The 17,373-nt window shown below is 34.1% G+C and overlaps 2 protein-coding genes across 2 annotated transcripts in view; one reads left to right on the forward strand and one right to left on the reverse strand.

Annotated features, from left to right (window-relative positions):
- Positions 1–17,373, reverse strand: part of CDC73 (cell division cycle 73) — a 137,859-nt gene that overhangs the window by 60,916 nt on the left and 59,570 nt on the right. The window lies entirely within an intron of this gene.
- On the forward strand, positions 7,869–16,500 carry B3GALT2 (beta-1,3-galactosyltransferase 2). The gene is made up of 2 exons (XM_007989099.3): positions 7,869–9,546; positions 13,871–16,500. The coding sequence occupies exon 2, from the start codon at positions 13,991–13,993 to the stop codon at positions 15,257–15,259; it is 1,269 nt and encodes a 422-aa protein (XP_007987290.1). The 5' UTR covers positions 7,869–9,546; positions 13,871–13,990; the 3' UTR covers positions 15,260–16,500.

A 17,373-nucleotide genomic window follows, 5' to 3' on the forward strand; every position in this document is an offset into this window, starting at 1 on the left:
TGCTCGAGTATATATATCCAACAAAATTTGAAATCACGGACTTAAACAGATATTTTTACACTCAAGTTCATAGCAGCATTATTCACAATAGGCAAAAAGTAGGAACAACTCAAATGACAACATCAACACATAAACAGATAAATTATATATACACACAATGGGATGTCATTTAGCCTTAAAAAGGAATGGATTTCTAATACATGCCACAACATGAATGAACCTTGAAAACAATAGGTTAAGTGAAACAGGATGGACCAAAAAAAAAAAAAAAAATTCTGTGTGGGTTTGTGAGGGTGTTTCTGGACGAGAGTAACATTTGAATAGGTAGACTGAGTAAAGCAGATTTCCTTTCCTAATGTGAGTGGGCCTCACCAAATTCAACAATGGTCTGAATATTACAAAAGGGCAGAGTTAGAAGAGAATGCACTCTCAGCTGGCTGACACAGATCCTGAGACTTCTTAGGCTCCACACCTGTGTGAGTCAATTCACTGTAACAATCTCTTTACACACACTAGATGTGTGCGTATGTGTGTTCAACCACCAGTAAAATAAATACTAATAACTAATATACTAAATCTATATATGTGTGTATGTATATACACATATAAAGAGATTTATTTCACAAATTATAAACAGATATAGAAACAGATTCTATTGGCTCTGTTTCTCTGGAGAACCCAGACAAATACAGCAATTCAAACTGGAATCAAGAGAGAAAAGAGAGATACAGATCATAAAATCTTTAACAGGGGTACTCTTGCATATCAGAAAAACTTTTTTTATTTACTTATCTACTGATTAAAAAATGACATCCATGCGAATGTGGTTGAAATGTTTTATCACAGAACTGCAATTAGCAAAAATCCAAAGCATGTGTACTGCTCTCCTTTAATATCAAAGTCTATAATGATCTCATATCTTAGGGCACAGATGAACGATTCTGTCATATGTCTCTCTGAGGTTTAATAAAACCACTATGTTCATTTAAAACTGGCAGAATTATTTTTATAGAGGCAGAGAAATGTGGATAAGGTAGATAGTACACATAATCATTTGTGTAACATACGGATCCATGAACTAAAAGAATATACCAATGTAACTAGAAGTGTTAATCAGCGTGAAAAAAACTGATTTGTAAGTCTTAAGATCTAGGTTCCAGCTTTGACTTGCTACAAAGTGAACTTTGCGAAAATCACTGCCTCTCAGGGTCTTAGTTACTTCACCTATAAAGTGAGAAAAATAAATTTTTAGATGACCTGAAAGGTCCAATTCTGCTCTGAAATTTCATTTTTCTAATGTAAATAATACCTTTTCACTAGAAACAATGCCACCGTAGTACAACCTTGAATGTGCAATTAACTGATTTAAGTTTGAAGACATAATCCAAAATAGGTTTCTTCAAAGGTGGAAGAATGGTATACCATATAAATTAGCTCTTCTTTTGTTCCATGTAAATTAAAACATATTCTCCTGCCTAGTTCCTTCTAACACAGGGTATATGTTTGTAATCAGTTATTAGTTTAGTTGTTTTGGGAATCACAGAATTATAGTTACCGGCATACAGGTAGAAAGAGAAGTGACAATACTACAAGCTTTAAAACAAAACATTTAATATGATTCAATAAACTGACTGAGGAAGCTACACTGAAACAAATCTGTATGTACACTTAACTACCTGAAACCTATCACCGCCCCACAACACACACACACACACACACACACACCACACACACACTACAAGTAAGACAGTTAAGTGAAATGTTCTGGAACATTATAAATTCTGGAGATAGTAATAAATTCTGTGAAAAGTTAGAAAATGGTGTATAAAACTCAAAGGTGAGAGAAAATTAGTGAAAATACACAATATGTTCATTAGCAAATAATTAAGGATAAATGGAGGATATAAACAGAAATACTACATTTTTCTTTTTTGGCTCACTAAAACTCAGCAATTCTATTTTCTATGTAACCATATCTTATTTAAAATGGTTGAAAATATAGAAAATGCATGAGAAAGTAAAAGAATAACAATATAATACAAGTTCAACTGGAAACACAAAAGTATCAAAACACAGTGAAAATGAGTGAAACTATATGAATTTCCTAAGGGTTTATATATGAAAGATAAAATTTAAATAACACTTATTTATAATTATTTTGCTATCTTTATAATGATCTATGTATCCATCAAGGCTATCAATTTCTTCAAAGAGAGGAACCTAATGACGCATCTCACATCCCCCCATAGCTTGCATATAAAAAATGCCTAATGTATTTGCCAAAGGTTAGCAAAACCCTTATACAGCCTAAGAAGTTGGGGGCAGGGCACAGAATCAAACCCTAAAAGTCAAACATTATCTCTTGGTCTGTAATCCTATAACCTTTGCATGTCTCTTGTCTGCTTTGCTGTAGGGGTTTGGTTGGGGTGATGGGAGAAATTTTAAAATTATGGGAAAAATGCAAACCTTCTTGGAAGGCCGGAAGGTTTTGCAAAAGCCTCTAGATAGGGTTATGGCTGAAAGCAGCCTAATCTCTTACCTTGAGTTAATAACTTAGAGTAGGTACAAAGGAATGTAAGGGAGTTTATCTAGAGAGCTTGTTTACACATGTGGTCCTAAGACTAGTCTTTGATCATTCATAGGACTGCGCTCCCCAGGGGAGGGCAACCAGATTACCCACAGGTGTGTTGACTCAATGCCTTTGTCATTAAATCTGTGCTGAATAAATGCCGGCAAGGCCAGCTAATTGGCACACAGCTGCCCCAACTCTTTCTGTGAGTGGCCCCCTGCTCTTTCACTGAATATCAGCATCTGAGTATGTTATTCATCCATCGTGCAGCCTCGTTCTGTGGGTCAGACTCCGGCACTTTGCAAAGTTCCTTTACACTGATGTCCCTATTTCTAATCAGGCCATAACCAATCATACTGAAGGTGGCTACATGAATCAAGTATGTTCAATGTTCCCTTCTTTCTTCAAAATAACCCTTTAGGAAAAAATTCTATTTACTTACTTCCAACACTTGCTTTCTTGTTTTGTCTTTCATGAGACACAGTCTCACTCTGTCGCCCAGGCTGGAGTGCAGTGGTGCGATCTCGGCTCACTGCAATTTCTGCCTCCCAAGTCCAAGTGATTCTCGTGCCTCAGCCTCCCAGGTAGCTGGGATTACAGGCATGTACCACCACGTCTGGCTAATTTTTGTATTTTTAGTAGAGATGGGGTTTTGCCACGTCAGCCAGACTGGTCTTGAACTCCCAATCTTAGGTGATCCGCCCACCTCGGCCTCCCAAAGTGCTGGAATTACAGGCATGAGCTACCATGCTTGGCTCCCAACACTTGCTTTCTATTCGTATCTACTACAGCCATTAAAATAAATATTTTCTGATACTAATAATTCATATTTGGGTAACTATGCTTCTTTGCAAAGTTTTAGTAGAATTTTAAGTTTCAATATTTTACATACACTTGAATTTACAAATTGTTTGTTATACTTTAAATAAATTAAGTGTTAATAATTTTAAATACCAAGAATATGCTGGGTTTGCAGAGAGTGGAGAGTAAGCTGCCTGAAATAATTTATTCAAAGATGCTGACCCAGTGGATGTCACAGTTCTATCAAATTCAACACATCCCCTTTATATTTAATTTACATGGAACAAGAATTTATATAAGAAATACTTTACAATGACCCCTCTAACTACCTGAAATGAAATGCACAGGTAATATAACCAATCTACATATCTATTTTAAAAATTAATACACTAATACAAATAAAATTTTTAAAAAGATTTATGATAGAGGCCAGGTTTGGTGGCTCAGGCCTATAATCCCAGCGCTTTGGGAGGCCGAGGTGGGCAGATCACTTGAGGTCATGAGTTTGAGACCAGCCTGCAACATGACAAAACCGTGACTCTACTAAAAATACAAAAATTAGCCAGGTGTGCTGGCACACGCCTGTAATCTCAGCTACTCGGGTGGCTGATGTAGCAGAATCACTTGAATCCCCAAGGTGGAAATTGCAGTGAGCCGAGATCATGCCACTGCACTCCAGCCTGGGCAACAGAGCGAGACAGTCTCAAAAAAAAAAAAAAAAAGAGAGAGAGAGAGAGACAGAGAGAGATTTATGATAAAAATATGCATTTCAGTATATAAGTATCAGACATGATTTTAGCAGAAGACATACTAACCAGATGCTAATACCTATACATAAAGTCATAGTGAATGTAACAATTACAAATGCTCATAGACTGGTATACTGGTGACTCAATGCCATAAACATAATTTGATTTTTTGAAATGGTGAACCATAGGCCAAGTTTAGAACAAAGCAAAGTACAAGCTTCCCTCATTGTATACTGTAGTTCCTTTTCTAGATAATTCAGTACATGTTAAAACTGAACAAAATATACTTTATGTTCCAATAATGTTTCAAATTTACTTAATTATAAAAAAGTGTTTCACCTACACAGATATCCAATGAAACACTCAGAAGTCCTGCAGAATGCAGAGCTAGTCTTTATTGTTTACAGACTGTCCCACACACTACCGGACTACTACCTACCCTGGCCCTAAAATGCCCTTAAAAATCATTCTGTTAACTAGAAACATCCTCACAAACTTCCAGAACACCTTCTAGAAAGCAGTACTACCCCTACCACTGCCCCCTTGAGAACCACAGCTCTAAGAGTATTATTCCTGACTGAAATAGCTGTGCCTCAGAAAAACTAAGGAATACACAAGCATAATAAAGTATTTGCCAAATCACTGCTGATTGTAAATGCTCATTGTTAATAGTTTGCATGAATTAAAACAGATAAGGTGTCTATAATTAGTTCTGAAAGAGACACTTAAATTTAGCTTTGTTTTCAAGTCAAAAGAAATTCTTAAACAACACACGTATCTGCTGCACAAGAAAACTGAAGGAGAAAAATAAGGCAGGCAAACACTGACACTTGTGGTCATTTTGAGATTGCTTATTTGCAATCAGGCTAATTCTTGCTTTGTGAGTTCAACGAAAGTAAAGCTGGTTCATAAATCATCCACTGACTTTAGAAGAAAATTATAAGCTTTTAATAAACATTTTACTTCTCTTCAAAAAGGGGAAACTACCTACACCAATATTAAATAACCAAAAAACAAGTCATTTGTCCAAATCCTTTATGTAATGAAAGAGACTGCATCTGATTATAAATAAAAACAGTCAATAGAAATAAACTCCAAGCAAACATTACACAAAATTGTCTAGTCATCTCAATAAAACTAAAATTGGTCTCTAAATAATTATGTCAAGTGACAGTTTTCAGAGTGGTATGGTGGAAATTATACCAGATCTAAAACATTAAGATTTTTGTCCAGTATGGAAAAAAATAGCTGGTACTTCTGGTAAGCCCTAGCTGAAATTAATTACTTGAATTCAGGGACCAACCACTTATAATAAAGCACAAACAGGAATGGAGACCAATATAGGAAGACCAGATTCATGTCTCCCTTCTAATGTTACTCAAGGATATTTGCTCATTCCCATTAAATGAAAATCATCCATCCTGGTTGAAGGGCCCTCCCCCTACCCTTTCTCTTTTAATCTTTTTACCAAGGACATATTCGTTGAATGTACATACATAGATAAATAGATGATATAACTCCATGAGTTACTCTTTAGTAGCCACTTGAACAGCAGATTTACATCTGATTCAACATGTAACAATCATTCAAAACCATTAACTACCTGAATACAAAAATAATTATTTCTACACCCAGTAAAAACTGAGACTTAGAAGGCATTACAATTCCTGTCTTTAAATTTTGACTCCTTGAAGTCTATACTAGACATGCCCAGAAAAATGCTAAAACCAGTCTGGACAGCTCTGGCCATGATGCACATAGTAATGGCCACCTATTTTTCCATCACGGATGTGTTGTAAGATTAAAAACAGGCTCATGCAAATGACAATTACAAGCCATTTATAACTATAAAACTTAACAGAATAGCTGCCAGTTTGCTAAGTCTGACAAAGAAACCTTGTCACATTTACTGAGTGAGTTTAACCATAGAATTCAGATGTTAAAAGAAACTAAAGGAAGAACTTCTACAAGCTCTCCTGTCATAAGATTTTTACAGTTTCTCTTGACTGGAAACAGGCAGGTTGCCAGAAAAAGTTACTAAAGGAACTTTATCTCACATCTGCCCTGTTTTCCTGAACTTTTACATAAAGTTCTTAACTAACTTAAACTTAGCAAACAGGTTGGCCGGGCACTGTGGCTCATGTCTGTAATCCTAGCACGCTGGGAGGCCAAGGCAGGCGGATCACCTGAGGTCAGGAGTTTCGGACCGGCCTGGGCAACATAGTAAAACCTTGCCTCTATTAAAAATACAAAAATTAGCCGGGTGTGGCGGCACACACCTGTAATTCCAGGTACTCGGGAGGCTGAGGCACGAGAATCTCTTGAACCTGGGAGTCAGAGGTTGCAGTGAGACAAGATCATGCCACTGTACCTCAGCCTGGGCAATAGAGCAAACCTCCAGGGGGGGAAAAAAAAAAAAAGGAAGGAAGGGAGGGAGGGAGGGAGGGAAGGGGTTGCGGGTATACTTTAAAGTATGAAGTAAATTCCAGTTAAGTACACAGGCACCTTTTGTTAGTAGTATTTGGAAGTTTCTTCCTGTTTAAATACTTGCCCCATAACAAGCAAAGTTCAGTGGCGGGGGGAAACCCACTGGAAATTCAGGGACTCAACCCAATACTGGAGGGACCCACTAATGAGTAGGTTACCCATAAAACGCTCTTAATAATCAAAATCTATAATAATCCAGGGAGACATAAAAAAATCCAATCAAAAGAACTGGCAAAAAATAATAATTATTTAGTCCTTCCCTGGAGAAATGGGTAGGGAATGTCTCTAAATCAACTTTGTATCCCCTATACATAATAAGCTATGCCTAAATGCACATGTTGGTACACAGTAGTTAATCAATACGTACCTGTTGAAAAAGTGAAAATATAAACATTCATTTATTATTCTGTTAATGATTCCTGGGTATGCTGTGCCAGTGTTCGGGGGGGGGGGGAACCTCCCACAATTTCTCTAATAGTGCCATGTAATACAAAGTTTAAGAACAGAGAATGATAGTACTAGATAAATTTAAAAAAAAAAAACAAAAAACAAAAAACAAAAAAAAAAAAAACCAGAGGATAAGAATTTAGATAATCTTGCTTCAATTCCCAGCTTGGCCTCTATTCTTACCAGTATTTATCTGACATTTGGACTAATTATTTCACAATTACAGACACTGGTTCCTCATCTTTTAAGTGGGTATTACAATAATAAAACTATTAGAAAAGAGCCATTTACATAACTGCTCAAGTAAGCTTAGCACACAATCTGATTTTGAGTAAATACTTCATAAAATGTTCATTGTGGCTAGCTTCACAGTCAAATCCTATGTAAGGAATCACTAATAAATAAATACTGATCTACAAAAATGCATTTATACTTCTGGAAAATAAGTTATTTTAAGTAAGTTCTTAAGCATTACTCTATTAACTAGTCAACTAATTTTAAAAACAAAAAGGTAGTGAGTGAGAACTGTAGTATGGGTGGATATAGACTACAAGGAAGTTGGGTTTTAGTCCTCTTCTTCAAACTAGGAAAAGTCAAAGATCAGTCTAGGCTTTAGGTTTCCCATTTATAAAATTCTTTTTATTTTTTTCTTTAATGATCCTTCTAACATTTCTAATACAGTGGGGTTCTTAAAACTACAAAGCACATTTCATCAGCAAAGCTCAAAAATATGTGCACAAAATTTTTTTGAGTATCAGAGAAAATATAAATTCATATTCATTTGAAATAGCAGATATTAATGGGGGAGACAGATGAGATGAAGAATATGCATATAACTGTTAACCTATAGCTTAAGCTCCAAAACTGTAACTTTGTAGGATTGAATTACTGTCCCTAGAGTCTCAGAGGAAAAACTGATAATAAAGGCTATTTACAACAAAAAAAAAAACATTTAAAAAAACCTTCCCTACTGCTCTGCAGTAAGAAAAGCAGCAAGGTGCCAGCCCCAGAAACTAACCATACAAGAAAAATCTCAGTGAGTATGTAGTGCTAATAAAATCTGCTTCATGGCAAGTTATTAAATCTTACTGAAACATCAGAGTAAGTAAACATAATTAGTAAAATCTCATTACCCCCCAGATCCTATACAAGTGTGCTATATCCATTAGATCATTTTACTGAATTCTACGATACATGTAATTTTAAACGGAAGGAAAAATAAATAAAAAGTAAATGCCAACATTAAAAAGTGATTTAAAGTAAAGTTTTCTGCCATCAAGAACACCAAAAGCCACATAAGAGCAAAAAAGAAGTGGGCTGTATCACATCATGCATTAGTAAAGTAATCCATGACAGCTTATTTATATAAACCCCAGAAAACTGGGGGGGTGGGGAAAGAGGGGAGGAGATCTAAGTTACAAAGATATATGGCTTCAATAGAAACCACAGGTCTTAACTAGACATTAGTAAAATCAAGAGCAATTTGAAGGCAGGAAAAAAAAATTCAAGAAGAGAATGCACTGAAGGGGTTAAATTACACCAACTTACACACAAAAGCTTATACTGCCTACACCCTACAAAAGCATGTAAGAAACATGAAAACTAACCTCTAACAGAGAAAACATTTAGAAAGCCTGTACTTAAGAATAAAGTTAAAAGGAAATAAGCTGGAAAAAATAAAATCATAACCATTCATTTTATAATCATCACATTTTCAAATTATTCACTCATCACTACACTTGCATTGAACATATATAATTTATCACATAAAAGCAAAATCTCTAAGCTTCTCCCTACCTTAGGTTTTTAGTCAAAATGAATGCAAACAATCACGTGGGATTCAGCCAAGCAGTGACGTTAAATTCTGCTCTGTCAGAGAGAGCATCTGTCAAGCCCACATTTAAACTGCTGCCTGCCTGTGCAGCAGCTGAGGAACCGTGGATTTCATATTATAGACTAAAACCCCATTAAAACTGCTCGAAATCCTTCCCGCAGCTGCCAGGCAACAACGAAAGAAGAGAGGTAAATCTTATGCTTTTCCAATACAACTGAAGCACTACATTTTAGCTCTGGCTGCTTTACATTGCAGCTCAGTGTTATTACTAGAAATATGGATACTGAGGCGAGAACACAGCACTGCATTGTCCAGCCAGGAAAAGAGCAGATGTAAAAAGCTTCAATGCATCAACTGTCGGGAAGAGTCAACAGTGCTACAAGCAGAACGGACAACTACAGCTCTTTTGTTTAACGAAAGAGAGAGAAAACGAAAGAAAGGGAAAATTTCAGAAGACTAGGACCCATATGAACAAGGAGGGTAACTCGAAGACAAGCAGACAGATGGACACTTTGGATACTGTGAAAAGCAATCGCAGGAGGCAGACTGTTGGGGGATGTGCGCATGTTCGATAGCATCTTTTTTGCTGAAGTGATGGCGTGCCAAAAGTATTTTCAGTGGGCATAATCCTCTTCACATAAATGGCCTGACCAAGGAAGGTATGTCAATATCTTGTGTATGATAGTCATTTAAATGTGTTACCTTTTTATAGCCCTGGAGGCAATAATACCTGATAAGCAAGTTCATACAGTTCACTGCCCTTGAAACTATGAAAGGGTTTCTTAATATCTGATTTTAAAATTTGTCATTGTTTAGAAGACAAGCTGTCACTGCTTTATGCAGCTAAATATGTAGCTTGGAGTAATTCTGGGTTATAGACATCAGAGGGAAAAGGCAAATAAAAAGAAGATGTGTTTAAAGGATTCCTTAAGAAATTGAACTTAAAAAAAAAAAATCTGTAGCCCTTTACAAAAAAACACAGCAATATTCTATCAAATTGGGTCATACTGAATCCTTATCTAGTGAATTAAATGCTCTCTGAAAAATGGCTATCAAAAGAGACAATGCAGTGAAATTACATTAAATAGTAGCAAGGAAAACCTTAAGAGTTTTTTTCAGAGTCCTTTTAAAACAAAACCTTAATATATAACAGTTTTTAGTAACAAAATCTTCCCTCCAACATCTCCCTAAATGAAGATAATGAACCCAACCAAAGAAAGTATCAACAAATTTTATTACCAAGCTACAAGAAGATACTAAAAGGAAAGCATTAACACAAGATCACATAAGGTAGTGTGAGTTTATGCATAACCCCACAATAGAGCCTCGTGTTATTATAGTGTCCATGAATAGAACTTTAAACAAAGGGGCATCAATAGTTGATTTAAAAATTAACTATTTTAAATAGCTTATATTTTATGTAAAAGACTGATTCCAAATGATCAAATTTAACGTTGTCTCTGATTATCATTTTAAAAGTGAAATTCAAAAACATAATATGAAAATACTTTGACACAAAAATATCCACAAACGGCAATACAAGGTCAAAAAATTACATATAAATGTAGCTACTATGCTTCCAGGCTATATTAATATGCAGTAATGAACTACTACCACTATATGTGTGTGCAGGGCACAGATAAATCAAACTATTTTAGCAACAATCATAGAATAGTAACTCAGGGCTCAAAAACACAAAGATATTTCTAAAATTTTACAAATCTATCAAAGATCCTGATTTTTCCTCAATTTCAAATCACAACTCAGTAATTATCTAATAATCACAAAACGCAAACATTTTAAAAATATGTAAGTCCTGCATTCCAAAGTGATGATTAAACAAGTTTACCAGACTCTATTACATCTCAACATCACTCTCAATCATGAATTTTTATTCTAATAAAGACTAATAATAAATAGTACTAAAAAATATGGTTGTAAAAATTTCAAGTCCCTCTTGCTACCTTTATCTCTCAATATTAAAGTCACCAATTAAGCAGCTTTATAAGCTATACATCTCAAAACGGAAGTGTAAGTTTTTCTATTAAACCATCACCAATAGACTAAAGATATCAACACTTTTAAAAGTCAAATGATAAAAACTGTGTGTGTACTGAACAACATTTTACAGTAACATTCTCCCCACAAACTTCATCCACAAGTTATAAATACAAATAACGTAAAGATATCAAAAAAGAAGAGAAAAACCAAAGCTATTTATTTTCTAAAAATGTAAAAGTGCAAAACTATTTTGCATACTATTAAACTTTCTTGTCTTGCTCTCTCTTTTTAAGAATTAAAATACAACAGGCAATAACTGGAGAATAATTTTATCACTTAATAAAAAGGAGGCATGGTTATTTTAATTTTATATTCTTTTTAACAAAAAAATTTGTAAGACCTGAGAAACTTTTAATAAGGAATTTTTTAAAGGCTAGACACATGCACTTCATTTATCAATGGGAGATTTATAGTTACATATGGATTTAACATCTCAGTAGCTTAATATCTAAAACATACAAATACCATGAAGTCTAAATTAAGATGCAGCTCTATCACACACTGTTACAAAATCATATTAGGACCAAAACTATGTATTTATGCTAGATTACAATATGCAATAATTTGTTGCTTTCTGTAATACTATAATACTTTGGAGACATGACTTTGGGTATATTGTTCTTATAAAAGCAACAAATTATGATTATTTTCCATCATTCATTTACTCAGTCCTTTAACTCAAACATCCATTGAAACATCTGACCTTATTGTTTACTCCTTCTTACACCATCAAATTTACACTTTAAAAATAAAATCTAAATGACTGGACTTCAATCAGATTCCAAGTGTTATTATATCAGAAGAAAACAGATATACTTAATTTATCTTTGTAACACTTAGAATAAATCAAATAAATTTTAAAAGCAACTTTTGTTTCCTTTAAATTTACATACACAACCTTTATATCTACTGGTGTCTTTATGAAGTGGAGGGGAGAGTCATTACTATTTACCAAATATGTCATTTGGAAATAAAAGTTTAAAAATAGTTCCCTAGTCTAAAAAGAATGGCCAGCTACTTACAAGTACAAGAAGCAAAACACGGAGTTTCTAAATCAGAATGCTCAGCTGTATTATTTTCAGCTTAGCTCACAGCAGAACTATGTTTTGTTGGTACAGTGAATAGCCTTGGTTTTCATTATAGTAATGTTGAGTTTAAATTCATGTAAATAAATTCCAACAAATAGCACACTAGATGATTTGCTTTTAAAATTCCAAACTTAAAAAAATTGTTCACATCTTTCAAAATGCTTAATTTTTTACATTTTAGAAATAATAACTTCTAAAAGTACTCTCTAAGCTCAGAAACTAGAAATTTCAAACGCTGGTGCCTATACGGTTGGACCTTAGATATTTGTTCAAATTCCCACCTACTTGCTCCTCCTAGTGGCGGCTACTATAATAGTACTTTCATTCATTTATGTCTAACACTTTCAATCAGTATTTTCAAAGTACTTAACACTATGTATGTGAATTTTACTTTTTAACTATTCAATTACATGGAGATTTCCATGTAACTTCTATTTCCTAGAAGTAATTAAATTTATGCCAAGGTTAAACAAATTTAATGTTAACCATGACTCTCTCAATATCACAGGCTAAATACATACATTTATGTATACACTGTAGTTTCAAATAAATGCTCCTATATTAAAACTTTTTAATTAATTTATTTTGCTTAAAGAAGTAATTTTCATAATAAAAAGTTGGAAAAATTAAAATTACATATTCATCACTCTTTCTTGCCAAAAAGTTTTTTCCTGTTTTAATGGAATTCAAACCATAGCTCTTCGCCCACCTCTACTCCCTTGACATATTGGTCCCAAAAAACTGAAAACAACAACAAAAACACTAACAACAAACGTGAACAAATCTGTGCTATGCACTGAAAACCTTGTTGCAAGATAACATAACCAGTTTTTAACATACGGCATCATGAACCTCACATATTGCCATCTCATACCTTTTTAAAATACAGGGCTCTAACTGTGCTAATGACACGTTCTAAAAGTTTAACAAATTGTCTGCATGTAAATTTAGAATAAAGCACAACTCATGGATATTTAAAACTATACTGTGAAATTCAGAATTTTAAACAGTTGGTTTCAAAGTAACTCTTTTAATTCTAACATGGAGACTCAACCAAGATATGTAATAGTGTTCTGCCAAAGCCATAGATAATCAAAGAAAATTACACGCTATATTTTAAAATTAATCTTAAGTCTAAGAACAATTATATCATGAATACTTCATATGTACAATGAAAAGTTAAAAATTTTGAAAGTGTTAATCATTTATTACTGTCTAAAAATCCTACACTGAAGTTATTGGACACTGAAAATTAATTTTGACAGGTGCATCTTCTCATTGACTCTCTCAACACAGTAGGGGCCAATGGAAACATGCCAAGCAGTGTACTGTGACTAACAGAACTCTGCCATAATCAACCTTGCACCGTCTGTCCCACAACTGATACATGACCATTTTACAAAAAAGGCCTCTGACTGTGCACCATACCACCAATAGTATGTCAAATCAATTTTAATTAATGCCAATAAATTTTCCATCTGCTCTTAAGGCCTTTTTACACAATCTTTCTCAGAAATCTAGTAACGTTTTTCTCAAATACATGCAACTTTTAAATCTTTAACTTGGGTCAAAAGTACAAATGACCAGCGTACCAAGACAATGAAATGAATAAATCACCTCATCTCTTTAAAATGCTCACCATGCTAAAAAGGTATATTTTTAAATAAATTAATCTTGTTCTCAGTGATGTTATGCTGCCAAGGGGAAAAAAATTATAAGCTTCATTCCTGGATTATATTTTCACAGCTTAAGACATTCCTATTTGCCCTGATCATATTAGTATCCAAAGTCCCTTTCAGGCAGTTCTGTAAACTTTTGTGCTTCATTTTTGTAGAATGACTACAAGAGAGACAATGTGACTGAATTAGAAAATGATTGCCAAAGAATAGTATTAAGGAGAAGAAAACATTTTTGGTCACCAATCTCTCATATACCACTACCGGACATTTACAACATGCTTCAGTGGAGGAGAAGACACTGCTGCTTTGCAAAGATGACCTGGAATGCCAAGAGGTCTCTGTTCCGCACTCATCTCATTGGAGTACTTTCTCTAGTGTTTCTTTTTGCTATGTTTTTGTTTTTCAATCATCATGACTGGCTGCCAGGCAGAGCTGGATTGAAAGAAAACCCTGTGACATACACTTTTCGAGGATTTCGGTCAACAAAAAGTGAGACAAACCACAGCTCCCTTCGGAACATTTGGAAAGAAACGGTCCCTCAAACTCTGAGGCCTCAAACAGCAACTAACTCTAATAACACAGACCTGTCACCACAAGGAGTTACAGGCCTGGAGAATACACTTAGTGCCAATGGAAGTATTTACAATGAAAAAGGTACTGGACATCCAAATTCTTACCATTTCAAATATATTATTAATGAGCCTGAAAAATGCCAAGAGAAAAGTCCTTTTTTAATACTACTAATAGCTGCAGAGCCTGGACAAATAGAAGCTAGAAGAGCTATTCGCCAAACTTGGGGCAATGAAAGTCTAGCACCTGGTATTCAAATCACACGAATATTTTTGTTGGGCTTAAGTATTAAGCTAAATGGCTACCTTCAACGTGCAATACTGGAAGAAAGCAGACAATATCATGATATAATTCAACAGGAATACTTAGATACGTACTATAATTTGACCATTAAAACACTAATGGGCATGAATTGGGTTGCAACATACTGTCCACATATTCCATATGTTATGAAAACTGACAGTGACATGTTTGTCAACACTGAATATTTAATCAATAAGTTACTGAAGCCAGATCTGCCTCCTAGACATAACTATTTCACTGGTTACCTAATGCGGGGATATGCACCCAACCGAAACAAAGATAGTAAGTGGTACATGCCACCAGACCTCTACCCAAGTGAGCGTTATCCTGTCTTCTGTTCTGGAACTGGTTATGTTTTTTCTGGAGATCTGGCAGAAAAGATTTTTAAAGTTTCTTTAGGTATCCGCCGTTTGCACTTGGAAGATGTGTATGTAGGGATCTGTCTTGCCAAGTTGAGAATTGATCCTGTGCCCCCTCCCAATGAGTTTGTGTTCAATCACTGGCGAGTTTCTTATTCAAGCTGTAAATACAGCCACCTAATTACCTCTCATCAGTTCCAGCCTAGTGAACTGATAAAATACTGGAACCATTTACAACAAAATAAGCACAATGCCTGTGCCAACGCAGCAAAAGAAAAGGCAGGCAGGTATCGCCACCGTAAACTACATTAGAAAAGACAATTTTTTTTTTTCAAATGTGCAATTTGTAAATATTGCTAAAAGCATGTATAGTTAGAACTGATTACATCCGTAGGACAAGTTTTAGTTGAAACTCATCACATAAAGAAATTCAAAAAGTATTTTTTTAATTTCTGAAGAAGTTAAGTCTTAAAACTATAACATTATATAACAAAAAAGGTGTCCCAAAAGATCTATTTAAAAAACTGTATAAGGGGATTCTGTGTATTAACATGCAATAATAAGCATGCATAAATCAACGGTTCAAGTCCTCTGTTAGGGGCCAATAAAATGTATCTGCATACATTTTCCACATAAATTTTAATTTAAGAAATGACAGTCAAAAGATCCTTCATTTTAGATATAGCTTTTCATTTTAATATATAATTAAATGTAAATAAAACATCACTATCAATTTTAAGAAAACTTTGTAATTGTGCAAAGGATAAATTTTTTGACCTGACTATTTTAGGGTTCTAAATGCAATAAGATTTAGTTGAGTTATTCCACAAACACATTATAAAGTTCAGATGTTTCATCAATGCAGTTCTCATGAAAGTATGTACTTTTTAAAAATAACGGAGATATTCTTTTAAATTTCTTTTATTAATACATATATCGGAGAAAATTATTTTGACATGACGTGATAAAATGTGAAAAACTAATGTGTCTCAGGCTCAAGTTTTTAGTTATTAAATGTTTCAAAACAGACAAGTTTTGTTTCCTCATTGGTGTTAAGAACCAAACTGCTATTTCAATGAGTTATTCAATTAGACCAATTACTGCACTTTTAAACAGCACCACCATTTAATTTCATGTATATCTGACTTCGAATATATCTGTAAAGATAATCGAAGCAAAAGTAATTACTTAAAGGCACAAATAGGATGTACTGTTGAAAAAAGATAAAGAGTGCAGTGCAGTTTCATTCAATACATTTTTAAGATGCATGTCTGCCAAAATGTAACATATGGGAAGTTTATTTCCTGACAGCAGGTGTACACATGCCAATACTTAACCATTTTATGGCACCTATTTCTTTCTTGGAGTGCCAAGTTTACAAATCTGCAGTTTTTAATTTGGTAGATGACAAATATTCTGAATCACCAATTAAAAACCCTTTGGGGAGGGATGGGGAAAACTATAAATGTTTGACAAACACAATTCTAGGATGAACAATGTATACAATGCACTTTTATCAACTTTTTAAAAATAAAGGAAAACAAAAAACTTTACTGAGTGTTATGATACAAGTATTTTCACAGTAATTTTGTTTGACTCCATCATGAATTTTAAAATCAAGAAAACACCAACCTACTAACCAAAATAGTGTTTTCATTCCATACAAGTATGTAAATTTGTCTATTTTTAGTCAGAATGTTTCTTAATTCTAATAACAATCATTTTTACCTCTGATTCTATTATTAAGGGATAAATTAACAGAAGAGAACTGTAACATTTGTGAAACTTGAAAACACTAAAACTGTTTAAGTACTTACCTCCATTTCAAATCAGTAGACTAAATGTTCTATTCTAAGTGAAGTGATTCTGAAAGCTGATCTATGTAACGCACCCCAGTTCTTGGATCAAGTCTGTTTTTCACTTAATTTATCCTATATGACTACAGAAACACCAGAATTACTTAATAAAAGTCACACATAAGAGGATAATACCAAATCAGATCAGTATGTTTGACAGAAGACAAAACGAATCCTTCCCTCAGTATAGAATAATATTCTCTGATCTATGCCACAAAAGTTAAAAAAAAAAAAAAAAAAAGCGTGTGTGTGTGTGTGTGTGTGTGCAAAGGTGTGTACACAGAAAGAGAACTCAAGTACTATTTGTCCAAATTATGACTATAGTGCAAGATCTTTAAAAGACAGTAATTTCCATCTGGAAAAAGTTTTTTTAAAAATGACTCATGAAAAACAGATAACAGACACCTAAATTCTTCCTATCTTCTCAAGTTTCAATTTTAAATCTATAAAATTTATAAAATCTATGTAAATTTCTATATTCCTAACACTATCTTGAAAAACGACAGTAATCTGATATCAGACACTGTGAGTCCTCAAAGGGGATTGGACCAAATAGTATAAAGTGTCTTT

The sequence above is a fragment of the Chlorocebus sabaeus genome, chromosome 25 (assembly GCF_047675955.1).
Source record: "Chlorocebus sabaeus isolate Y175 chromosome 25, mChlSab1.0.hap1, whole genome shotgun sequence".
Taxonomy (NCBI): Eukaryota; Metazoa; Chordata; class Mammalia; order Primates; family Cercopithecidae; genus Chlorocebus; species Chlorocebus sabaeus.

Coding starts and splice junctions, on each gene's coding strand:
- B3GALT2 (XM_007989099.3), top strand. CDS start 13,991: ATGCTTCAGTGGAGGAGAAGACACTGCTGCTTTGCAAAGATGACCTGG.